This window comes from Polyodon spathula, chromosome 2 (genome assembly GCF_017654505.1).
Source record: "Polyodon spathula isolate WHYD16114869_AA chromosome 2, ASM1765450v1, whole genome shotgun sequence".
NCBI lineage: Eukaryota > Metazoa > Chordata > Actinopteri > Acipenseriformes > Polyodontidae > Polyodon > Polyodon spathula.
Genome location: NC_054535.1, coordinates 79,493,619 through 79,520,174, shown reverse-complemented (window position 1 = coordinate 79,520,174; position 26,556 = coordinate 79,493,619). Strand labels below are relative to the sequence as shown.

Sequence of the window (26,556 nt, the reverse complement as noted above, 5' to 3'; positions counted from 1 at the left end):
TCCTCTAATAAGGTGGTCAGCCCAAGGTAGGCTTAAGACATGCTGACAGGACACTATGTAGGCGAGGAAGTTCTCAGTGATCAGTGGTGTTCAAATCAGTCCTAAGATCCAGCAAGATCACAATTGCTAAGAATCAGGTGTCTGAAGTCATCTTTAAATCATTAGCAACTTTGGCTAGAGCCATTTCAGCACTTGACAAGGGTAACATTGATTTTTTTTTTCCTTCCTTAAAGGTCATTGTCAACCAGATGGTTAGATAATTGAGAAGCTACTACTCATTATGAAGTTATAAATGCCTGAAATGGGAATGGAGAGACAAGTCTATAATTAATCAAAATGTTAGGATCAAGAGAAGGTTTTGTAATTGCACGCAGCTGTTTAAAAATCCACCTTCTCAGAAACACTATGTGTCTGACAGAAAAAAAGTCAGTGTTCTTTCATCATGAAGCACAGGGAACCAAACCATTCAAGAAAAGTTTGGAAATGTACATGTGGACCTTTAGTTTAAATCACTGTCATGAGAAATTGTCAACAAGTAATTACTGAAAGCCTATACTGATCACACGTCAAATACAATATGATTCATATTTTTGCGAAGGAAAGCTTTTATTTTAAAATATATACAGTAAGTAGCAAGTCCTGCAACCTCAGTCGCTGTAAGTATATAACAAAATAACATTTAACATTTTCTCATGAGCCACAGATTGAATAACCACATATCGATGTAGAGCACAAATATCAACGCAATGTAATTAGCAGTTGTTCATGTGTTGTTTTTAACATGTACATTTTGTAATCTGTACAATACCAAAATCTATTATGTTATTAAATGTGTGTTTTGATTAAAGAACTAGGTTGCACAAAACTCTTTGGGGTCAAAGCATGTTTTATATATACACACACACACACACACACATACACAATATCTGTTTAATCTAACTTGTTTCTTTCAAAACTACACATGATGTGAGGCCTACATAGCACTTTCTAAAACAGTGCATTCAGAATAAGGATATAGGGGCCAGTTCTTACAAAGTCCCAGTAGGACCATTTTTTGCTGAAAGGAGAATTCATCTTTTAATAACGCAAAAAACTAGAAATAAACAATTTAGGAATACTTCTGTTATTTATTTCTTGTTTTATTGCTTCAACAAGTGTTTACCATTTTAGAAAAATATGTTTATTATGACAATTTGGAGAAAAGGGACGCAGGCTAGAAAAAAAAAAAACTACATCTCCTAGAAAGTACCACTCCGAGGAGGAAGTAAGGCGCAGGGTAATGTCGTGTTTGTTAATTACGTAATTTCTGTCTTGTTGGAAGGGGATTTCAACAGGAAAAAGACTTCATCCAGCAACAACAGCGATTAGAAAGATAGACGTTTGTGAAGTTCTTACAGCAGATGTTGAGTTCTAAAAAGGTACGGTAATTTTATTTTCTGTTATATCAAATATATTTAATACCAGCAGGAATGTCGGTTTGTAAAAATATAAAAACATTTTAAAAACTGATGACGTACCGCACTTTGCAATATTAATACTTGAATCCTGTATTGTCTTTAGTTTTAACATGATCATCATAATAAAACATTATTATCTAACTTTGGTGATTGTTTTATAATAGTCATTTCCAGTTCCGCAAACACATAGCTTAACTTAAGTACATTAAAGCATGTTATAGAATAATACAAAAAACAACATTTAACAAAACAATTGACGTTTCTGTGCGTATTATTAAACTCTATTTATTTGTTTATGTTATGGCAGAAGCTTCTTTTTTTTATGAGTCCGCGACACACAAACCACATCTACACGACAAATGTATGTTGTTACATTTTCCTTTTTTTATTTATTTTATTGTTATATTTTCCTGTTCAGCTGGTTTTCGGCTGTACCGATGTGTTGGCTGTGCTTCACTTTCATGTGACAACGAGGAAGTGGGCGGGGTTTTATGCTGCATTTCATTCTAAAACCTACCCTAATACTGTACCATGCACTAACAAAAAAACAAATCAATACATTAAAATGCCATGAACAAACTAAAATGCAGGAAAGACTGAAAATGGCTTGAAACATGTTTCATTGTGTGTGTTGCAGGAGGTCTGGAAGAGGGAGTTTTTATTATTATTTTAACATTTCGCCTGCATTGTCAGTTTTGGTAATGAATAGCTGGCTTCAGATTTTAGAACTGCAGTACAGTTGAAACATTTAATCCTAATATGGAATTGAAGGTTTGCTGTTTTGCACAGGAAATACCATGCGCTATACTATATAGCCCAAAGTGACTGAATCTTTTCGATTGCAGATGTCCTATACCCAGGACTTTCCCGAAAGCACAGATCTGTTGGGACTGCTGTTTAACGATGGGAGTGCTGGTAATGATGATGTCTTCGCTGATGGGGCCATGTTGATGGAGGAATGGGGTCTTTCAGAGCAAGATGTAGGTTTATTGCTATTAAACATGATGCATACTCCATGTATATAATAAATAAAGTTTATTTTTATTTAGCGCCTTTCATAGTGGACCACCATCAAAAAGCGCTTTACAAGATACGAGACTAGGATGTGTGAACTATGCATCAGCTGCAGTCATTTACAACAACATCTCACCCCAAAGATGGATCGGGGACCTCCAGGTTACAAGCCTGTTTCTTTAACCAGTGGACCACACAGCCTTCTATGAGATAGGGAGTAAGTTTTTTTAGCAGATTAGTTGGCTTGATAAACTTAGGGGTTCAAAAAGCTGTGCTTTTCTTATTGAAAACTAAATAAAAATCTGAACAGAAGTGTTTACTTAAAATGAATTATTATTATTATTATTATTATTATTATTATTATTATTGTTGTTGTTGTTGTTGCAGTATGCTCCAAGTGTTTTCTGTTAACTTCTCACAGTTTAGCCTTACAAACAGTAAACCATCAGTAATATCTATCTATCTATCTATCTATCTATCTATCTATCTATCTATCTATCTATCTATGTGCAATACATGTACCACAGTAGTGACGTCAAAGTGATTATTCCTCGAAGAAAATATACTTGAACTTTGACCCATTCAACTCCTCGAGACCATCACTTTCAATTCAAACACAGTGTCTTGTTTTCAATCACTTGACAACACCCACAGTACAGAAATGTTCATTAATGATCAACAAAATGAGAATACATTAAAAAAAGATGTAAAGCTGTTACATTCGTATCTCTGAGAAACTGTAACTTTTCCTGTAACTCACTGAAGCCCATCTATTTATACACACACACACACACACACACACACAGTACCAGTCAAAAGTTTGAGTACACTTGCTGGAAACTAGGTTTTTTTCATAATTGGCAATGTTTTACGTCGTATATGTTTCTTTAAATACTTGAAAATGAAAACACATGTTACAATATACAAAACAAAACATAAAGAGTATCAAAGCAATGTTCAAGAAAATTGAAAATTGTCTCTGAATCTTGGATTCCTCAAAATAGCCACCCTTTACCTTAATAAGAGCCTCACAAACACGAGGCATTCGGTTAACAAGTTTCAGCAGGAAATCACCCGATGTGTCTTTCCAGCTTTTCTGCAGCAATTCCCAGAGGTGTAGGGCATTTGTGGGTAGCTTTGCTTTGACTCTTCTGTCCAGTTTGTCCCATACAAGTTCTTTGGGATTGAGGTCTGGAGACTGGGCAGGCCATGTCATTAGATTGAGTTGTCCTTCACTTTCCTTCTTCGCCAGATAGTTCTTGCACAACTTTCCGGTGCATTTTGGGTCATTATCTTGCTGAAGAATGAAGGACTGCCCAACTAGCCGTAATCCTGGTGGAATGGCATGCCTCTGAAGTATACTATGATAGCCATGTTGGTTGAGCTTGCCATGGACTTGGTAAACTCTGTCACCAGCAAAGCAACCCCATGAAACTACCATGAAACTGCCTCCTCCATGCTTGACAGTGGGAACCACACATGCAGAACTCATGCGCTCACCTTCTCTGCATGTTACAAATACTCGGCAGTTGGACCCAAATATTTCAAATTTTGATTCATCGGTCCATAAGACCGACTTCCACTCCTCATAAGTCCAGTTTCTGTGTTTTATGGTCCAGGCAAGTCTCTTCCTCTTATTCTGCACTCTTAACAATGGTTTCTTTGCAGCAGTTCTTCCAGTTAGGCCAGCTTCACGCAATCTCCTCTGAACAGTTCATGTTGAAACGTGTACTTCTAGTAGCATTTAGCTGAGCTTGTATTTCGGGGGCAGTTAATCGCTGGTTTCGCAGACTTGTGACTCAAATGAACTTGTTCTCTGATTCTGAGGTCAGCCTTGGCCTGCCTGACCTTGTTCGGTCCTCATGAGTGCCAGTTTCTTCAAATCGTTTGATAGTCTTGGCCACAGCAGTTACAGACACTTGCACAGTTCTTGCGATTTGTCTTCAAAGATTGTCCTTCATTTCTTAATGTAATTACAGTCTTTTTTCTTTGCTTAACTGATCGTATTTTGCCATTTTCTGCTCCCTTACATTCAGGAATGACAAACTTGTGCCCATGCTACCTATATTTATAGTAATCATGGACCGTCACCATTAACAATAATTGGTGACAAAAGGTTAATTAGGTAACATGCTAGTTAACTCAGAGAACATAAAACAAAGACACTTTTATACTTAGGCCAGTGTTCTAACACCGTGTTATACACATTTCAGACTTTTAACTGACTTGGGCTTCAGACTGAAATCCCCTTGCTTTGGGTGACCATTTCACTGAAATTGACAAGATTTACATTTTCATTTAAAAATTAAATTTTTGAATGCAGTTCACTTATGATTATCAGCTAATATAAGTACATGTATCATATAATGAAATATTAAGTATTTATAAACAAGTTTATACAGTTAAAAGCAAAGATAATCATGAAAAACCTGGTTTCAAGCAGGTGTACTCAAACTTTTGACTGATATATATATATATATATATATATATATATATATATATATATATATATATATATATATATATATATATATATATATATATATATATATATATATAATGTGTGTGTGTGTGTGTGTGTTGCATGAAAGCAATATTTGGCAATATTAATAGCTTTTTATATATTTATTGCAGATGCTGAATGGCACTGAAACAGAAGACTTCTTAAATTCCATTTTGGGCCATTTGGAAGATGAGCCGTCGACATTACAATCTTGGTCTCCCCAGGGCAGTGACAGCGGGATATCTGAGGATAACAATTACTGGAACAGCCCTTCCAGCAGTGACATCATGCCATCACCCAGTCCCAAGTTCAGTGAACAGCCAGTCAGCAGCCCTGAATTTCAAACCAACACCGAGGTCATACAGACAGACCATAACTATTCCCTGAACCAAGACCAGCAGAGCACCAGTGACACCCTGCAGAGCGTACGATCGGAGCATCCTGAAGCAGACGTGTTCATCAATTTAGGTGTGTAAAGGGTTTCGCTTGTGCCCCGTGTCAGGTCATTGCCACCGTAATCACAAGAGTTGAAATATCAAATTGGCTAGTTAGCAATACGCCTAAATTCTTACCTTTTGACATATTTCTTTGCAGATAGCTTGTGTGTTTTACGTTCATCATCACAAGATATATGGATATTTGGGTCTCTTGCGTTACTTGGGTCAGTTATATAATTTAATGTAGTAGTTATAATTCATGCCTCTGTCTTGGCTAATTAGCTGTCAGTTTGAGAGACGATTGAGAAAGGAGGCTAACGTAGAACGTTCAACATAAAATGTTCTCGTACAGCCTGATTTATTGACCCACATTTGTGTTGCACATAAATTTCCACTTAGATGACTGGGAATTACAGTATGTGGATGAAGATTACTCCAGTGAAACCCCTGTCTCTCTCGCAATGGAAGATTTCTCTCAGTCTGAGAAGGAATGCCAGGTATGCTTTTTGAAGTAGCCTAAATTAAAACAGAAATACTTCACCATAAAACATTGTGTTGCGAAGACTTTGAATTTTCAAAATAGGTTTGTGTTTATGTTTTAGTTTATTTAATGTTCAGCACAATTTCAGAGATTAATAAGAAGAGATGAAAGGAATCTTTTAAATCCAATATCTATCTATCTATCTATCTGTCTATCTATCTATCTATCTATCTATCTGTCTATCTAGCTAAATAAAAAATGTATATCTCAGGTATGGAAATAAGACTCGTATTGCTTAGCAGTGACTATGAGTTTAATAAGACACACCTCAGCTTGTGACCTGTGGTTGATCAAGTTTGTATTAACACCAGGAATGGAATAAACTGTTATGCAGTATGTGACATAAAAAAGTAACAAATGGATAAAGTCAATGGTAATAAAATGTTAACTTGCATTATTTTAAATTAGAGATTTTAAATTAGACATCTAGTGTTATCCTTATACAGCTGTTTAAGTAATTCAATTGCATACAACTTGCTGTAAAAAAAAAAAAAAAATCATATTTTTGTGTGTGTCAAAGTTTGACATCAGAGACAATAATGTAAACCTGAACTGCCATTAATTGTGTTTTTCTTCTTTTCAGATCCAGTTTCAATTCAAGGAACTGGTTCTAACAGAAGAAGAAAAGAGAATTATGGAAAAGGAAGGAATTTCAATACCAACTCATTTGCCCCTCACAAAGGTCAGTATTCCTCTCACGTTCACATCAAAGCTTCGTGTTTATGTATTTTGTTTAAGGAGTGGCATAGTTATACATTCTTTGATTAACTTGTACCCTGCAGGGTTAACCCAGTCCTATATTTTATTGGAGCGTTTTACAGCACTGGGGAATCCCCCTGAATCGCTTAGTCATAATATATTGACACAACTAAAAAGAAAAGTGGTCAAGTTTTTGGAATGTGCACAGTGTACTTTTGCACTTTACTATGGGACTTAGTTTTATCGGCAGATTTAGTGACTAGACTGGACAAAAGTTACCAGCAACATTTATGTCTTTGTAGCATTCCATTAAAAATGGGTGTATTTAAACAAATAATATGGTTCAATATAGAGTTCCTGAAGAATGTAGATGTGAGCTAAAACAGCTTAGTGAATTCTTCAGTGGGTTAAACTAGTTATCATGCCAGTTATAGGTGTGATTTTATATATTTCTGTAGACTGATAAACATGTCATTTTAAACATTTAAGACACATTCGGTTTCAACAATCTGCTTCAACTGACACAATCATTCCAATATAATATGCACAGTTGCTGCATTACAAAGACACTTCAGAAGCTGTCTCTCCCAACAAGAGTCCTGTTGATCTGTGACTTCACTTTTGTACACAGATGTTTAAAATTGTTAATATGGTATTGTTGCACCATGGCATGTCACAAAAGAGAACAATCGACCTGTCTACTGACTTGTAGAAACCTTTCCTTCAAACTAAACCAGTGCTATTTCATTTCAGAGTGAGGAACGCATGCTGAAAAGGGTTAGAAGAAAGATCCGCAACAAGCAGTCAGCCCAAGAGAGCCGCAAAAAGAAAAAGCACTATGTGGATGGACTGGAAAGCAGGTACGTGGCATTTCAGCCTCCTTTTATAGTATTATAGTCTACATTGGGCACTCCCGTGGCTTGAATCTCTTTGTGTGTTATAACTGTAGGATAGTAGGTCCTGGGTATAGTCTAGCAGTAAGCTGTACTATATAATTAGAGCTTCAAGTTTTCGGGTGTTATTTTTGATCACATGACCCTTTCAAACTTCTTTTGAGTTGATTCTGTTTCCTAATTAAACTCAGAAAAAGCTGTTAATTACAAAACAGTGTCACTTGTTTTCACCTTGTTTTCACCCGATTCTGTTTTTTTATTTCAAACAGACAAATTACGTTAATGTGTCATCGCTGATGCTAATTGCATTTCATTCTTGCAGTCGCCTAGTTTATCGTTGAGCTTTTGTTATTGTCACTCGTTTAACATAGTTCTCCTCGCAGATTTTCTTTTCAGCATAACATACCCAGTACAGAGTGTACATTGATAGCAAGTCCAGCATTTAAAATCTTCTTGATTTGTAGCAAAGAAAAAAATGATCTTAAACCCAGTCTTTTAATTAGTAGTTTCCTCTTTATTAGGATACAGAGACAGCTTAACAAGGACTAATTAACATTTAAAGGGAGGTAGAGGTTTGGAAAATAAAAACCGAAAAGTTCAAGCCCTATATATAATACATTCATTGATGCAGCATTATAAAGTTAAGAATTTATTTATTTATGTATTTATTTTAATCTTTTTTTTTTTTGTACCATTATTTAGAGTTGCTGCCTGCACAGTTCAGAACCAGGAGCTACAGAAGAAAGTGAATCAGCTACAAAAGCAAAACCTGTAAGTAGAATATTTATTTCTTTTTCCATTTTGTTGTAATGGAAAAAACATTTCCAAAATATGTCCATGAGCTAAAATTCATAGTTTTTTTTTATTTGTTTATTTATTTTTTTATTTTTAAAAAAAAAGCATTGATCAAACTTCAATGTTACAAACAGCCTCCTGGTAACCTGTCTCATTGTGTGCAATACTCTCCTGCCCTGATGTCATAGCAAATGTGTGAACCACCTCTCAATCTCTGATATTGACAGTTTATGTGTGTTTGTTTAACCTTGTTTTCAAAATGAGTGGGAAAGTGATATAAACCACTTAACAGTTTTACATCAATTGTTCAAACAGTACAGATTAGTTGAGGGTTACTGTAAAAATGTCTCGTCAGTAGTAGTAAAAATAAACTTGGTTATAAACAGTTTTGGCAATTTCGACATCTCATGATGGATTGTTTAAGGTTATGGGAATTATGTGGATTTTTCTACCTCTAATTTAAAAAATAAATAAATAAATAAATATTGCTTATACAAAAATAAATACAAATTGTTTAATCTGCTTGCCAGGACTCTCATTGAACAGTTACGGAAGCTTCAGGCACTGGTGAAGCAAACAACAATGAAAACAACCACCTCAAGCACCTGCATCATGGTGAGCCTTTCCTCTTTATTCCATTCTATTTAAGCACAGATGCTGTGAAAATATGGGAGGCTTTTGGCAACTGCTCCTTTGCAGTCAGTGTCAAGCAAGAGATAGATGGCACGGTGGGTCAATGCTCTCACCTCAAATGGAATCTGGGTTGGGTCTCACAGTTGAGATGAGTTTCATTAAATGCATTCAAAAACCGAACCCACCTAATCCAATCAGTGTTTGAAGGGCAGTATGGGTACACTCGCTGCTTTTGTCATTGCTATGTGGATAAATGAAGATGCTGGAAATTTTACAGTGGTTAAAGGAATGATACAGAGGTTATAATATTAGTTTACAGAATAAAACCAGCAATTTGAATTGTTCTACTGTATATTATGTTATGACATTTTGCTGTTACATTGAAGATGGCATATAACGCAAGACATACTTTTATGTTTGTTCACAAAAAGACTAAGGCAAATCTCTTCCTTTTTTGTGCATTGGGACTATTTTGCAGAACTGTGTATTTTTAGTGTCAGTTGCTTTTTATGTAATTTTGTATTTTTCTGGATCCATGTTTGTATTTGTTCCCTCCACAGGTGTTCCTTTTGTCATTTTGCCTGATTGTATTCCCAAGTGTGAACCCGTTTGGTGCAAGCGGGCCCCAGAAGGAACTGTACACCCCTTCAGGAGGTAAATACCAAGATCAGTTCACCATTAGGGGAATTAGTTGAGTGATGTATTATTGGATTAACATTTAAAAGAAATATTGCCTCACATACCACTACTGGCATCGTGAGGCAAGGTAGCTGTGGCGGCTTATTTTTATTATGTTTTATGTCCATAATCTTCAGCACCCTTGATTAGAGATTGGATGGGGGTAGACATATGGCACGTTTTAGAGTTGCATTTTTATTTAGACAACTACTTGGTAAGGACATTATCGCAAAATATCAGAATCTGGGAACATAAGGAGCTACCTGTGCATCTCATTTATGTATATAAGACACTTTTATGCATATGCATGTGTGTGTGTGTGTGTGTGTGTGTGTGTGTGTGTGTGTGTGTGTGTGTGTATATGTATATATATATATATATATATATATATATATATATATATATATATATAATCTTATATTTTAATCTTGGTGGTGTACCTTTTTTCTCTTCTATTCAGTTATTTCAAGAAGCCTTCGTTCACTTTCTGGTGTGGAAACCATTAAAGATGAACCAGCAACAACAAATTACCTTGATGCTGCTGAGAAGGATCTGATATTAAATGTGGAAATCACAAAATCTGAGCTGTCTGGAGGGCTGAACCGCACACTGGAGGTTCAAAAAGTGGAAAAGGCAGAATCAGAATCCGCAGTTAACAGTAACTCCTCCTCCGACTTGCCTTCACAAGCCAAAACCAAGCTGTCGCCGGCAGGAGAAAGACCCCTCAGCCCTGGAAATGAGGCGGTGGAGTATACAATGACTGCTTCCACAGTGAACAAGGAAGACTGGCTCGACCACAAAACCACAACCGTGATAATCCAGCAACATCGCTCGGATGAAATGTAACAAGGACTGTTCCTGCTGCAGTTTTCAAATAACAGTTTAGTCAGTCAAACCATGCAATGTAAGCAAAATGTTATGTATATATATATATATATATATATATATATATATATATATATATATATATATATATATATATTCCCTTGTAGCAAGGGTTTCCATGCGACTTATTTGAGGTGATGAACATGAAGCTCTTACTGTTGTATTGTATACTGTGTTCAGCTGATGCAAACTTAAAAAATAATGGGAAACAAAAATTGTGTTTTATAGAAAGAGCACCTTTTTAAGATAATCCATGTACTTGCATCAATTCTTTATGCCCTCTGAATTTACATATTTTTATCTGTTTATTATCTCATGGTATGTTTTTTTTTTAATTCGGCATTTATTGCTTATGGCATGTTTAATAAAGTCACAATTTATCTAATGATGATTGTTCAACAAGGTTGGTATTCATTTAAGTATTTTTTAATTTTTTTTTTTTTTTTATGTTAATATGAACCATATTAATAATGTGTTACAATGAGATGTGTTGTTGTATTTTATTGTTGTATTGAAATGTTAGAAGAAAATGCTATGACCTGTAGAATCAGTGACTGCATTTTGTGGGTGGGTGGGGGGGGGGGGGGTCATGTACAGCAATATGCAGGATTTGCACAGCTAAAGCTTACTCTTACCTGTAGCTATAAATATATCCTTTCTCTGTTTCTATGTATTGCACACTATGTTACTATTATATAATCATCTGATGGCTGTGAACGTCATTGTTGTGCTATTGATTGTATTGCAGTACTGTTTAATTTGTGTTTTTTTTTTTTTAAATAATAATAAAAGAAATGCAGCGCCACTGTTTCAGTTCTGATTATTAAGCCTGCTAGTGAATGGAGTTCATTTATTTTAGTAAAAGCCACCACAATTTCAGCTTTCTGTATAAGTTAACACTAATGCACTCACCATTTTAGGTGTCAACTTCATAAATGTAATTTCAGTGTTAATGCTCTGGGAAAACCTGACCTTTGCTTTGATCTGTGATCGAAGACATCTGACATAGTGGGACACATTTGTATTCTGGCCTCATACTCTTAATTGTATTAAATTAAGTTTGTTCCAAACAAACGCTAACCCTTCTTGTCAAAGCCTAATATCTTAGGGACTTCATATTTGCAGGGTTATATCAACGCTGCATAGTAACCTTTTACATTGATCGCAGACCTAATATGACTGCCCTATAGAGGTCATATGACATTAAGTTTCAAGGATAAACAGAATTTCTTCTATTTTAATATTTGGTCCAGCAGTCTCCTTGGTCCAGGCACTCTGTGCTGCCCACAGATATTTTTGGCCCTTATGTTTACTGCATTATAATAATAATTTGTATTTAGTACCTTTCATAGTGGACCACAGTCACAAAGTGCTTTACAAGATACAAGTGTGTGAATTGTGTATCAGCTGCAGAGTCACTTACAACAACATCTTACCCGAAAGATGGAGCTCAAGTGACTTGCTCAGGGTCACATAGTGAGCTGGGATTTGAACCAGGAATAAACCCCTTTCTTTAACCACTGGACCACAGCCTCCCACAAAAATTTTAGGGCCTTATGTTTTTTTGCTTTTGCACACACACACACACACACACACACACACACACACACACACACACACACACACACACACACACACACACACACACACACACACAGTTCTATTTGTAGACAATTTAGTATAATAAAATTGCATACAAAAGGGTTGGCTGATTTAAATCACTCGATTAAAAAAAAAAAATCATTGATTTAAATCATTTTGTTCATGTACTACATATTTAATATAGTTTCTCAAGGAAAAGACATGAAGAGTATGTTTTAAAAACCTTTTTTTTTTTATTAGCACAGACATCTTAAACTCTTACTGTCTATAAATTAAAACTTAGGGCTGGTTTCTGATCACAGCCCAACGGCTAGCGCAAGAATGACTGGCCCCCGATTATATGGCGCAAATGGAGCGAACACGTAAAAAAAAAAAAATAAATACTGCACTCTATTCTGAAGACATGTCTTGCCCCATTATAGAGCGCCTGCCCCATCATTAACATATTCGCCGAAACGATTCTGATGGCAGTGCAATGACGTTCCCAATATAACTGAGCACAGTGTGAAGACCCGCTGAAACCAGGTTTATTTAGTGGTGCAGTCAGGAACTGAGCACACTCTAAAAAGTAAAGTAGTCCTAAGTAACAACCTGGGCTCACATTTTCCTTACTGTTCCTACTCACTCCCCCACCATGAAAAAGAGGAACCGTGAGGGGTATTTTAGCGACTCTATCGCTAAATTCTTGTAGTTCACATTTAGAAGATGCCACAATGATAAATAATTTGTGTTATTTATAATTTATGATTGAGTAAGTCTGGTATGTAACTACTGTATTCACAAACCACCATTTCCAACATCTTAAATTTACAGAGGTACCGGGATACAACTACGATACTACTACTACAAAAAAAATCCATAATTAAAAAAGAAAGAAAAAAAAAAATCAATTTAAAAAAATATCTCATTTAAATCAAATAAATCCGATTTTTAAATTTTTTAAAATTTTTAATTAATAATAATAATAATAATAATAATAATAATAATAATAATAATAATAATAAATCGCCAACCTAGTAAAGTACATATTCGCATTTGCAAACAGATGTTTGGAGTTACTTTAAAAATTGCAAAAGTGAAGAATTGGTGTTGACAATGTAAACTTGAACTCTGGACCATTTCGAATTAACCCGTTTAGATTGAAACGTTATTAGAGTGAAATAATAATTATTATTGCTTAGATTTGTGATTTCAAAGTTTTAGAATTTTGAAGGAATCTCGCTCCATACAATTATATTATTAAAACAGCAGACAGTTCAGCTAAGGTTTTAAGCAAAATATGACACCATCTGTTAAAGCAAGTAGTGAAAAATGCTGTCGGTTTGTACTAAACATTAAGTTAAAAAAAAAAAAAAAACAAAAAAAAAAAACGTGAATTTGCGTCGCAACGTACAATTTGTCCCATTTGGTGCACCGTAGCAGAGATCCTGTCCTCAGTTATTATTGGGTGTACCTGTTAGCTTTATAAGCATGTGACTCCATCGTCTGGTCTTAATTGGTTAACAGATTCAGCCTATTATTCACCATTTAACATCTATGCCTTTTGCTTTAGTTTATACAGTCGTGCAGAAGAGCAATGCTTGAGTACCAGAAGTAAACCACGTGGGATGTCATCGGGGAGGTTTTGTTAAAAGTAGTTTATAATGTGGTGTGAAACGATGAAATATTGTAAAGTAATGCAAATGTGTTTTTGTTTACACCAGGTATGATGGTTATCCTGCAACCTGTGTCAAAGTAATTTTCTGACGTGCTCTTGCTCCAGACTTATTTAGAGGGTATTCGTCTGTTCGGAACCAGATATACATGTTTAAAAACTAAAGACTGACAAAACGACATTATGAATAACAAGTTCCCAGTGGCGCAGTTCCCCAGGTTCTATAACAACGGTCCACCGCGCAAGAAACCCAATTCCATCCCCTCAGTTGATGGATGGGGAGAATACGGGCATGTCATGACAATCGGTACAATGCAGTCACGCGTAAGTACCGATACTCTATCAGTGTTCTGTATGTAGGTTGTGGTCTTTGTCCTGCCGTATACAGCAGGTTGGTCATCTTTGTATTTCAGGTTTTAAAAGCTGGAGGCTTTAATCATTCTCAGTGACTTGGATTTTTGTGAGAATTCACGAAAGCGCCTTGTAACAAGTACATGTTGTGTTGGAGCGTGGTCACACATGTAAATAAGCAAGTTGAGTTTATTTTGTGTGTGTGTGTGTGTGTGTGTGTATATATATATATATATATATATATATATATATATATATAATAATATCTTGTCACATATGTTTCATAATCTAATGTGGAATTTAGTTGACGTACGCGTTTAATTTATTGAAGCTCATTGTAAACAACGATGTAACGATAACAAACTGATTTGGTGCACTTAAATCAAGAATTGTCATTGTTATTCACAAATTCTCTGAATTGTCTGCCTAGGAATGTCTACCTAACCATATCCAGTCCTTGCATAATGCCAATGTGTTTATCTTTGGCAAATCACTAAGCTCCAGTATTATGTGTATGTTTATGCTGTATCTGCTTCTAATATTAACATTTCAGTACTGTGTTTTCTGTTATTTCCAGGGAGCTGATTTGAAATTTGAGGCCCAGCACAGTTTAAAGGGAGAGAAATGGAAGCCAGTCGAACCCATAGCAGTTCCTCTGTTGCAACCGAATTCAGGTAACGGAAAGAATACACTGAAAGAAAAAATGCATAACATAATGAAAGTGATTTTCTGATCAGGCACTTAAACAGCACATACCGCTTGTGTATTGGTTGTGTACAGCATGTTATCCACTCAACAGTACCTCTTTTGTCTGTCAAGTTTCAAGTCCCCTGGAAACCTTTCTTCCTCAGAACCATTCAGTACAGTCTGTCATATCTGATTTTATTGTTTCCCGGGGTCCATCGGATATGTACAAATATCGTATCGTATATCTAAACACAAAGTACGGATGAATGTGTACTATACAAAGAAAATAGTGAAAATGATTGCAGAACAAAGCATTGTAATACAATATTTGGTAATTAACAAAATAGAATTCCAAAAACAGTTCTTGCCATGCTTTGAGTCAATGCCAAAGTAATGCAACAGGTTATTTTTTGCAGTGTGTGTTAACCTGAGACAGAACACGACAACACAAAGAAAGTGCACACACAAACACACAAATTGGGTTTGGAGGTTGTGGAAAAAAAGTGTTTCAGTTATGTGCTTACTGGGCAGTTATGTGAAGTGACACCATGTAAAAAGTAAAACTGAATTATTATTTTTTTTATCTGCATCCTAATCCATTCTTGCCTGCTAAGAACTGAATTTACTGTTTTAGACCCATAATAAAACATGCATTGATCAGTTTCCATCAGTGCTGTTCAGTTGGTAGCATCATGACAGATGACACATGCCACAGGTTCATCGGTTAACTGAGGGTATCTTAGGGGATCAGATGTGACAGGTTCTACTGTAATTAGTTTTGTGTACATTTGTCCATTAGCCTTGCCATTAGCAACATACTGTACTTATTGTATTGTGGCAGGTGGGTTCATAATTGTATACCTTGTGTACATTACTCTAGGGTAAACAGAAACAGCACGTGCTGTATATCATTAATAGTAAAAAAGGTATTATTTTTTTCAGCCTGCAAGGTTTCCACTGTTACCCCAGCAGACCTGACTGCAAAAGGGAAAACCATAAGACACAGTGGAGAGCATGAGTCTTTAAAAGGGGCTTTAGACTTCACAGAACATGTAAGTAGTTTCCAGAGCTGCTAAATTTATTTTTGGGCAACCCAATTGCAGTGCATAATGCCTGGGATAGACACTGCCAGTCTTCACTAGCATTCATTGCAAGAGCCATTTTGCTTGATGTGGGTTGCAGAGGTGAGGTAACATGTAAATTAGGCATTTCAAATGGGGCAGAAAAGCAGTGGGATGGTAAACTGACCATCTGAGGTATTTTCCCTCATGTAATTAATAAATCCTTACTGATAGTTTTTTAAAATTAGTCAACAAATGTTTTTTCTGACGTGTGTGTGTGTGTGGGGGGGTGCAGGTATTGTGAATGCTAGCAGTGAGCACTCTATCCAGTCTAGTGTAATCTACCCGTTTACATACATTGTATTTTTAAATCTTTGCAAGAGGCAGAGTTGCATAGGATAGGTGCACCACACTTCACCTCACTGGGGTTTAGTGTTGGGTGGCTGGCCGGCTCAGTTGTACTTGTAAGTTGCACATGATTGTATATAGATATTATTTTTTGAGCAATTTATTTTGTAATAAAAAAAGTGGTTCCATCTTGTGCGTACCGCTTCTATCTAATACCTCGTTTCCATGGACAGCCAGCTCGAGTCTACTCGAATTGGTCTGAATTCTCCCAGAACTCCAGTTGGTGAAAAAGGTGACGTTTCCGAGTTAGTTACCACGTGAGTTGGGCAGGAAGTACTTGCGAGTTAAAGGTCAAGATGTGCATTCGCTGCAAAAGATAAAGCCATCTAGACATTTCTAGTATTATGTAGTACATAGTATGTTGTAGTAACATGCAGTACATATTCCTCTGGCGAACTGGTATGCAGAACAGGGAAAGAAGCGCTGGACAAGGGAAATTGTGTCAGATGTCGAAGTGAATATGAGAATGGCAGTGATGAAGCCAATTTGCTTGAAAATATTAAAAGTAGACCGGATATTTCCAAAGGATTTAAATCTGGAATTGATCTGATGCTGTTAGAAACCCAGAGATATTGTAAACTGCGCCTGCTACTGTAGTAGGACTGTTCTTTTTCGTTAAGCATTTTCCTTGTTCTTTTTTACAAGGGTTTAATTAACAGCCAAAATTGTTTATGCCAGACTTGTTAGAAAGTCTGTAACAAAATTGTTGATTGTTATTGTTGATCCGTTGTAATGATTTTCAATACATGAGACACCCACTGTGCAGGTATCACAGAGTCCATAAACGAAACCAAATGTTAAAATAATTGAGTTCTGCACCATATAAAAAGTGAGCTGATTTTACCAGTGCTTGTAGTCTAACTGATTAGAAGGCCATTTTTGATCTCCAAGTTGCTGCAGTGACATTGTAGATGCTAGTATAACAAGTACTGTAAATGAGTTACTATTTTAGCAGACACCTTTCATTAAATAAACATTTATTTTAATCCTTTTGGAATTTATTATAAACACATAAGCATAACAATAGTGTGTAATATCTTCAGGTAGGGTTTTAAAAAATCCCTGTTATTACAATTCTTTGATCTATTAATGTTGAGGTTTAAAAGTTTTAAATCTGAGATGAAGCAAAATATGCATGATAACTGGCCAGTTAGAAGCAGAAAATTCCCTTTGAATCGAAAGCACTCTGCAGAACCTGATGACATAATTTGAGAGTGTCACCATGTTCAAATGAAATGTAGGTTCCGTTTTTTTTTTTTTTTTAAACCCTACATGAAGATGTCACCTGTCTACAGATTAAAAGGCGACAATTTGTTTTTAATTGAAAGCACTTTGGAGATTATACACACAGCACAACCTAATTGTGTGATTAATTTAACTGGCTTTTGGTTGAAATGTCGGTTCAGTGAAACCCTGAAGGAAAATTATTCAGAACCGTTGTATTTGTCCCATCCCTAGCAGGTGCTTAACTTTATTTCATTATTTTTTTTTTAATCTTACAGATGAGTAATTTCTACCTTGATAACTGTGATGATGCCTTCAGTGCAATGGGAGGACTCCTCGAGGAACACCTATATTTTGGTGATGGCAGTCTCAAGGTAAAAGTCAGCCAATGTAGAATTCACTGATGTGCTGGTTGCCTGTGTGTGGGTCTGTGCCTTGTATCATTTCTAGTTCATATTTTTGTGTAAAATATGAACACTTTGATTTCTTTTCAGGGAAGAATAAGAGAGACTACCATTGGTTTCTCACGCCTGAATACATTTTTAGAGAATATGAAGCACAAAACGTAAGTGAGACTATTGGAAAAATCATATTTGTAGGCAAGACCAGGATATCTTAATTACTACCTCTCAGGGATTGCTTTTTATGTCTGCTAGTAGCCATCAGTACCGCCTTTATTTTTCAGGTGTCCATTTACCTCTCTTGGTGATAGATCGAGGCTCCTTAGCTACCTGTTTGATGATACCATTTATGACATCCCTCCTGCGCTGCTGGCTGAGAACATCCATGAGGAGATGGCTCTGCAGAGGAACAGGGCGCTGTTTGACAGTGCGACCACAGGGGGCGCCCTAGGTTACTTCCCACTCGAGGAGAAAGAATGCTCTCAAGAGGGGTGTCTGATTTACCCAAGCAAAGCTGCCCTGAACTACCTCAGTATCCTCGACAACAGAAGCCGCACTCAAATTAAGCCTTTTCACTGTTTTTGAATATGTTTGAATGATAAACTGGCCTTTGTTTTGTTTATGCTCATACAGCAGACCAGAGCTGTGAGTTGTTGAGTCTTTAACTAAACAGATTTCCGTAAGGTTGTGATGGAGTTTGGTGAGGAGGATACCCCGAAGCTAAGCGTGAGAAACAAACCGGTAACATTTGAGTTGAATGGGACCATCCGGCAAATCAGCATGGGGACTGTGGAAGAGCAAGGCAAGTGTTTCCAGGTCAAAGTTTATACAAATACTGTAAATATTATTTAATAAATGCCTCCAAGTTAAGATGTGATTTAATCCCGACTGAAGATTGACATTTCCCAATGTCAAGCGAACCTGTTGTTGTCAAGCTAATGAGCTCTGGATTAGAGGTCTTAATGGGTCCAAATTAATCAACCCGACCACGAACTGACAATTATTTACCCAACCCGATGTAAAGTTCTTGTTATTAGATCTGACCTTGATCTGACCTGGCTCCGAAAAAACAGTGGAACGCTTTTCCTTTCCCCAGCTTAGTGTATGAACTGACTAGATACAGTGTTAAAGCAGTTTTCTTTTCCAGTCAGCCTGGAAATATGGCTGAACTACAGACAGTTCTTATTCCATCATGATCCTACACAGGGGACTGTACAATTAAATATATATTATGTTTGTGTAAAAGATAAATACATTATGTGAAAATCAAATGAACTGAAGCACGTTCTCATAAATGCGTGATTTTATTACAAACGCAACGCAAGAGCAAATGGAATTGAGATGTAAAATTTGTGTTTTGCAAAACAAATAACAAGAATACTAAATGTATTATTTAAGAACACAACTATATATAGTCTGCAAAGGGGCAATTGCAATTAAAGTAAAACGTAACAAACAAAAAAATACTAATGTACTATTACTACTGCTAATATTAAGTACACAACACAACACTACAGTTCCAGGAATGTGTTGTCACTTCTTTATATTGCTATTCAAAAAGAATAAACTGTTGACAGATGCTGTTCCCAAAGATGTGTGGCAGTTCTCAGTGTAAGACCGTCAATGCTAAAAACTGCAAGCAACATTTGATACTTGATTTTTCTATGAGCTTTTGTTCATGGAATTCGTTTCTCTTAAGTTTTTTTTCATGTCCTTGTCATAAACCAAATCCATTACTCCGACTTCAGAATGATCTAAAAGAAACCCCTTCATTATGTGTCGCGTGTCTGCTGCTGTGCTCTGCAAGCCATGTCATGTGCTACTGGGGGAAGCTAATCCACACAACAAGAATTATAAACAATGATTTTTGGTACCAAAGAGAGCAACGGCAAAAACTGCTGTTGACCAGGACAGTGATATTTCAAAATATCACTATTTCCAATGAGAAAACGGGCAAATGTGTCTTTTCGTTCACATAAAGTCAGAAAAAAACAACATATGAATCCAAATTAACATGTATTTATACTAAAGTAATACAAAAATGACTGCAAAAGATTTAGAAGTGAGTAGTTTTTCGAGATTTATACAGTTTATACTTTAGTATAAATACATGTTAATTTCATATGTTGTTTTTTTCTGACTTTATGTGAACGAAAAGACACATTTGCCCGTTTTCTCATTGGAAATAGTAATATTTTGAAATATCACTGTCCTGGTCACAAAAGCAAAGTTTGTGGGGAATAATAGCCATTTTGTATACTTTTGAGGCATAAGCAATTAGGAAATAACACTTACTACCCAGGAACAAAAATTGTGTTACATAGTGTAATCGACAGTTTGTGTATTACTGAGTAAACAAAGTCAGACCCAACCCGACCCGAGTGTTGCATGACAGTTTTGCACCAGAAAACCTGTTTGGTACAGTTTGGGTCTTGAGTCCTCTGGTCCGAGTAGATCCATGAAGACCTTTACTCTGGATGTGAGGTCCAGCCTGGCTAGTATCCGCATGGTCTCGTTGGGAGCCTCACCAGTAGGGGTTGCAGGAATGCAGCGATCCTGTGGTTTACCAAGCCAAGGCAACTTGGTGTGAACGGGATTCAAATCTGTCCGCTCCTGATCGCATGACTATCACTGCACTCAACAGTAGGGCTTCAAGTTAACTGCTTAGAAATTCGGCCCGCCAATTTTAATATGTGATCCCAAGTAATTGTAGCTCACAAAATGATTCCATAAAATGTATCTGCCTTGCACATTCATTTATTTTATAGGTCTCAAATGTACAGTTTTGAAACAAACACATGCAGCAAAACATACTGTCTGCTAGTGCACTCAGTTAAGACAACTCTGTTTGGAAGCCATGCTTTTTGACTGTCTTGTACTTCCTAGGTCATTTCACCTGGAGAGTGAAGTTGTCCCCTATTGTTTCAGTGCTTTCAGTCAGTAACATGCTTTGCCCTATAAGACACTACTGAGCTGTAGAAATGCAAACCGATAACCCTGGAATAAAGCAAAGAAACTGAGACTTTCCTTTAACCTAAAGTAGTACCAGATGCCCTGTTTTAAAATTAGAAAATTAATGTGTGCTATGACGTTTTCCTGAACGTTTGAGTCACATGTAGCCAATGAAAGTGCAAAATGGATAAGATTTCTGGAATTATTTTGTTAACTGCTATTACTTTAAAGAAAGGAGGGGGCAGGCTGGTTCCAGTTCTAGTAGTGTGCATAATAATCCCAAACATTTTTTTTCAGTTTATGTAGGTGTCCGCTCAGATTATCTCTGTGGTGTTTGGAAAGTCGGCTGCAAAATGAAACCAGCCTCCCTTCAGGTCATTCAAACAGAGCAAATTGCCACTTGCATCAACGTTAGGTATATTGTTTTTGTGTTATTATATACATTTGAATATCCATTTGTCTTGTCATTCAAAGACAGAAGGTTTTCCTGTTTGTAACTTGTAACCCGAGGCACTGAGTTTGAATAGGGAATGGTTGAGCATTTTTCTATACAAATATGTGCTTGTTATGATCATCTATATATATATTTTTTCTTGACTTAATGGTTCCTGTAAACTGTAGTTGAATATATGGACCAATAGATGGACCACTATAAAGGAGGTGGCTGCTTTGTAGTGTTGTGCCTTTGAGTTATGCTTCAAAATTAATAAAATACATGTGGATAATATTGTTTTTATTATTAGTCCCCACATTCCGGGAGAGATGCTTGTTGCCAGTGAAAGTGGAGCTGCATATCTGTGGAGTCTTGAAAGAGGGTGAAGAACTTTTAATGTTTTAATAAAAATTGTCTCAGCCATGTGTTCAGTGTTTAATAAAAGGAACTTGCTTTTAATAATAGTTTTTGCTGTTAAAAGTGCAACAATGACTTAATGCATAATCTCTTCATTTGTTTCTATTATTTTGATATGTATAGTCTCAATAAGATTCGACATGAAACTGAGAACTTGCACTTCAATGCCCAGTCCTCCTGGAGGTGGTGTGATTTCACTGCCCACCCTAGAGTGGTGACGTACGCTGACAGGTCAGGAGTGGACCTTACAGACATGAGGGTTAGTCTTTAAGTTTATGGTACATTTTTTACGTTCCCAATACAGAGTTTTAAACTACACAGGTGTGTCCACAACTGGTTAAAAAGTAGAATATAAAACTGTTTGAGAGCTTGCAGCTACCTAGTGATAGTTCATGTATTACTTTTTCACTTGATGTGTTTTTTTTACAGTCCCCAGAAAATCAAAGCCAGGCCTTGTTTTTAATTGGAGAAGCTTCAGAGTGCAGTAAAGGGGAGAGAGTGATCCTGCCCAAATATCTATGTGATGTAAATGCCTATCACTACCTCATCACTACACAGGTATGGGACAAGCCTGCAGCACTAAATTTTAGAACTACTTTTAGGCCCCCTTGTTTGGGATTAAAGTTGGAATTAAAATTCATGTTGTGACATTTTTTTAATTTTTCTTCTTTTTGGTACCAGTATTCAGCGTATATTGTAGATGAGCGCTTTCCTTGTGTGCCGGTAATGAAGTGGGAACACATGCTGGAGTCTCCACCAATGTTTTCCCTGGTGTTACCTGGGGAACCCTGGGGCAGGAGTAACAAGGTGTTGTTGGCAACTCAGTGCTCACAGGAACTCTTGCTGCTGCAGTATTCAGGTACAACTCTCCTATCAGTTCAGGGGTTTGTTTCACAAGTGAATGATGCAAGTTTAGTGGATTTTTGTGGATTTTAAATGTGATTGGCATCATTCCAACTCTTTACATCAATTCAAATACTCTGCCACATGCTCTTGTTAGTCATCTGGTGTGATAGTTTGGAGTGAAAAAACATGATTCTACCCAAATAATGCGTAACTTCCATTTTTACATTTCAAAATGGTCCTGAAATACTGGCGGGTGTTCATTTCTACATACAAAGTTTTCTTTGCCTTGAACAAAAAACTGCTTACATTTCTGACATTTTAAGCATTAAAAGTCAATTTTAAGCCAGTCCAACAAGGTAATAGAGGAAATAATGGCATATAATACAGTAACACAAGTCATGTTGTAAACTCCTGGAGCACTCTCTGGGGTCTTTTGAACTCCTCAGAGTTGTCAGAGCACACTGTACTGCTCCAGCTCCAAAGGTAGAGTGTTTAGAGCATTTAAATATGGCAGCTATTACTGTGTTATAATATTTCAAATCTATTTAAGATCTTTCAAAACTATGGTAAATGGCGTATTCGTAAATACGAATACCAGTAGTGTGGTCTGTTCTTTTTGTCTGTGTTGCATGTAAAGAGTATTTAACAGTTCCTGTCTTACAGATAACAAGCTTCTGTAATTTCCAAGTTTTTACCATTTTGCCATTTGCAGTATCCATCTGTTTGTATATACTTTTCAGTGTTGATCTTTGGGCAAAACAGTTTGCCATGGTTAAAAGTTACACTAGGGCCCCCTATTAATACACTGAAAGAAACTGGGACAACAAGGTGTATTTTAAACAAAACAAAACACGTCCAAATTGGAACCTCAGAAATGTGGCTGTATTGTGGGTAATAAATTAATATAGTACTTTGGTGAAACTGATTCAGACAACATAACCTCATTAGTTATATTTTGATTTATCTGGGTAAATTGTTGGCCTTTAGGAAAATCTGGAACATTGTATCAGATTAGGTCAGTTAAATGTGGTTGTTATGTTAAAGTGCTGCTTTTTCTAAATGTTTTAATCTTTCTTTTTTACAACAATTCAGTATTGCTAGATGTTAATTATTTTCTATTAACAGGTGGTACCCAGATTGCTTGCCAGTCTCTTGCTCCTCCTCAGAAGCTTTCTAGCCCTCCTGATTGCCTGAAGCATCTCCCTGTCCAGATACCTCACAGAGAAGGCGCTGTGAATGAAAGACTGAGATCACATGGGGCAGGTAAATAAACATTTTTGGAGTTGAAGATGAGCTGGCTTAAATTGTGTACAGTACCTCAAAGTAATCTTTTCCCAGGGGAAAGGAGGAGGTACCTATACTCTACAACCACCAACCCCCCCCCCCCCCCCCCCTTTCCCCTTCAAAGATGCCCTTCTCAAAGTAATGTGCAGTCTTGAAAGCTTGTATATTGTGCCTCTTTTCCACTGTACAAAAATTAATAAACCAATGGTAACGCTGGATCTTGTATTGCTATATTTTATAAATATATTTAGGACTGTCTTTTAAAATCCACAGATTTTACTCATTATATCGACATATTAATGTTCATAGTTCTGTTGAAGGGTGGGAAAAAAGGTTTTACAAATATGATTTGCCAAAGATAACCTGTTTTTAAGGATAGTTGTGTTTTCTCATCACACTCGATGCCTGCCATGTTTGTTGTTTTTCTTTCTGGAGTGTATTGACTGATGCAATGTAATGACGACCCCGCCCCTGGCCCGGTTTAGCTCTGAGCCAGATTCAGATGTCTTGAGGCCAGAATTTCATGGTTTGGTTCTTGCTTGGCGCATGTAAAATGTGTACAGTTGGATAAGTGCTTATGAATACTGCAGTACATTTACAAATACGTTTATTTTATTAGGTTTGATGGCTGTGTATCATCACTGTGCACCAGAGTCCCTGTGTGTGCTCCAGCTGTCTCAGGCAGGAGACATTTTCTACCAGATGCTGAGACATGAAAAAAACCCTGATGATACAACGGCAAGAAATACAGAAACAGAGTCTAGCAATGAAGAGCCTAAAGAAAATACTGGAGCAACACAGGAGTCAAGTGTGGAGCAGCAAGCTAAAACGGTTGCCATGGAGAACAATCTGGAGAGTGATGAGGAACAAGGGGCTTTCCACCAGCTTGAGATTGTGGTAAACGACGCTGAAGAGCAGACAGATTTGGATGCACACACAGAGCCTCAAAGTGGGTCACCACAGTTCACACAAGAAAATGGGTCCCACCTTGGAAATGACGAAGATCAACCTTCCACAGAAACCTGCCACCTGGATGAAACAGTGATCCCCAGCAGAACAGCTCTTGCCAGGTGGAAAATGTGGCTAAAGACTTTTTTTAAAAAGCAACACAAGCTCCCCAAGCAAAAAAAATCTCTCAGAATTTACAATGCCAGAAGAATTCCCAATTACAAACCAACATCAGAAAACACAATTTATTGCGATGTGAGAGAGAAAATGAAGGTTGCAGTTAAAGAGAGGAAGGTATTAAGCAGCAGAACAACCCAGCTGCATCCCCTGGAGATTGTCACTGTCCCAGACCCTGTGGACCCCTCGCTTTGGACTGATGAGCTGAGTGAGCGTCTCACTGCTTCCTGGAAGGGCAGGTGGAGCAGCTGGTGGGAGGATAAGCTGGGGTTAAACCGCGACCAGAAGATTGAGGCCTTGCGCAGGAAACGGAAGTGGCAGAAGCAGGCCCGAGCTCACAACCGCAGGGTCCTCTCCCAAAGCTTCACCTCGTCCACCAGCTACCAATCTGACCTGTCTGACTTCAGCGACTTTTCAGGGTGGTCCTCGGCAGCTAGCAGTGCTGAAGAAACTAGTGGCCCATCCTCGCTACCTGACACAGACACTACCTCGCTGTGTTTATCTACCCAGAGGTCCTCAAGTCTTGGAACTGGAACAGTCACCACAGATTATCCAGCAGCAGTTTCCAATCAAGAGACGGTATGTTCTCACCATTCCAGTACAAAAGCTTTCCCCTCTTTAGCACTCCCAAAGACAGGCACTCCGAGGGACCCAAAGAGGAAAACCCAGGATTGCCTGGCCGCCTTGTCTGATCCGCAAAATAGCGTGGAGCAGGATGAGGACAACAGCTGGTCCTTTCCGTTGGTTTCTTCACAGAGTTCCTCCATTCCCAAATCCTCTCAGACAAACCGCTGGGCGATACCTTCCTCTCAGGGGTCAGTGATGTCTTCACAGCCCAGAAAGAAAAAGTCAAGAATGGGCTTCTAAGAGATAAAGAGAGAGATAAAAAAGAGAGAGATAAAAAATTAAAGCAAACAATTAAATATTTGTTAAAATGTTCCTTCCCTATGAACTGCAACTTTCAGGTCTCCATAGACTGCTCTGTACTAACTGACTCATGCTGTCTAGCTACACTGTGTTAAAAACTTATTTGAGTTGCCACGAAAGCAGACAACTGCCCAAATACAATTAAGTAAGTGCAAATTTCATAGACAGGATTTACATTTTGTTTATGATGCCACTATTGTACTAATACTGAATATATTTACCTTTTTTCATTTTGTTGCTTCAGTTAATATATTAAAGGGGTAACCCCCTTTATAAAAAGGCACTGTGATCCAGTTAGCTACCTGTTTTGGAAAATTTAAATATGAAAATCTAAGTTTTTGTTGGAATGCATTAGATATTTGTTTAAATCTAATAAGAAAAATGCAGCACCATGAATTTGCTTTAATTTTAAAGAAATTCTCTGGTGAAATAAAACATGACTGATCCATGCTACAAAAAGTTCTGAGTTTGTATATAATTCCAGTGATATTAAGAAGAGGGCAGCACAGTGGCATGGTGGTTAGCACTGCTGCCTGTTGGCGCCAGGGTCCTGGGTTTGATTCCAGCCTAGGGGTCTGTCTGTGTAGAGTTCGCATGTTCTCCCCGTGGGTTGTCTCCAGGTACTCCAGTTTCCTCCCACAGTCCAAAG

At 37.1% G+C, this 26,556-nt stretch overlaps 2 protein-coding genes across 2 annotated transcripts; both read left to right on the top strand.

Moving 5' to 3' along the window:
* The first annotated feature begins 1,324 nt into the window (after window positions 1–1,324).
* LOC121301666 (cyclic AMP-responsive element-binding protein 3-like protein 3) lies at window positions 1,325–11,340 on the top strand. The gene is made up of 10 exons (XM_041231252.1): window positions 1,325–1,418; window positions 2,303–2,437; window positions 5,106–5,442; window positions 5,811–5,908; window positions 6,536–6,634; window positions 7,405–7,511; window positions 8,247–8,315; window positions 8,870–8,954; window positions 9,533–9,626; window positions 10,111–11,340. The coding sequence occupies exons 1-10, from the start codon at window positions 1,401–1,403 to the stop codon at window positions 10,494–10,496; spliced, it is 1,428 nt and encodes a 475-aa protein (XP_041087186.1). The 5' UTR covers window positions 1,325–1,400; the 3' UTR covers window positions 10,497–11,340.
* Window positions 11,341–13,685: 2,345 nt separating this feature from the next.
* taf1c (TATA-box binding protein associated factor, RNA polymerase I subunit C) lies at window positions 13,686–25,847 on the top strand. Its single transcript, XM_041270764.1, has 14 exons — window positions 13,686–14,115; window positions 14,720–14,816; window positions 15,772–15,881; window positions 17,801–17,896; window positions 18,017–18,087; window positions 18,235–18,455; window positions 18,597–18,725; window positions 21,173–21,290; window positions 21,619–21,690; window positions 21,849–21,984; window positions 22,155–22,283; window positions 22,407–22,584; window positions 23,697–23,834; window positions 24,475–25,847. The coding sequence occupies exons 1-14, from the start codon at window positions 13,975–13,977 to the stop codon at window positions 25,845–25,847; spliced, it is 3,009 nt and encodes a 1,002-aa protein (XP_041126698.1). The 5' UTR covers window positions 13,686–13,974.
* The last annotated feature ends 709 nt before the right edge of the window (window positions 25,848–26,556 follow it).

Excerpts from the sequence above, each read along its gene's own strand:
- taf1c (XM_041270764.1), top strand. The coding sequence starts at position 13,975 with ATGAATAACAAGTTCCCAGTGGCGCAGTTCCCCAGGTTCTATAACAAC. Across the intron at positions 14,817-15,771 it reads TCTGTTGCAACCGAATTCAG|CCTGCAAGGTTTCCACTGTT; the intron begins GTAACGGAAAGA and ends TATTTTTTTCAG. Across the intron at positions 21,691-21,848 it reads CTGTGGAGTCTTGAAAGAGG|TCTCAATAAGATTCGACATG; the intron begins GTGAAGAACTTT and ends TGATATGTATAG.
- LOC121301666 (XM_041231252.1), top strand. Across the intron at positions 5,909-6,535 it reads AGTCTGAGAAGGAATGCCAG|ATCCAGTTTCAATTCAAGGA; the intron begins GTATGCTTTTTG and ends TCTTCTTTTCAG. Across the intron at positions 7,512-8,246 it reads GTGGATGGACTGGAAAGCAG|AGTTGCTGCCTGCACAGTTC; the intron begins GTACGTGGCATT and ends ACCATTATTTAG.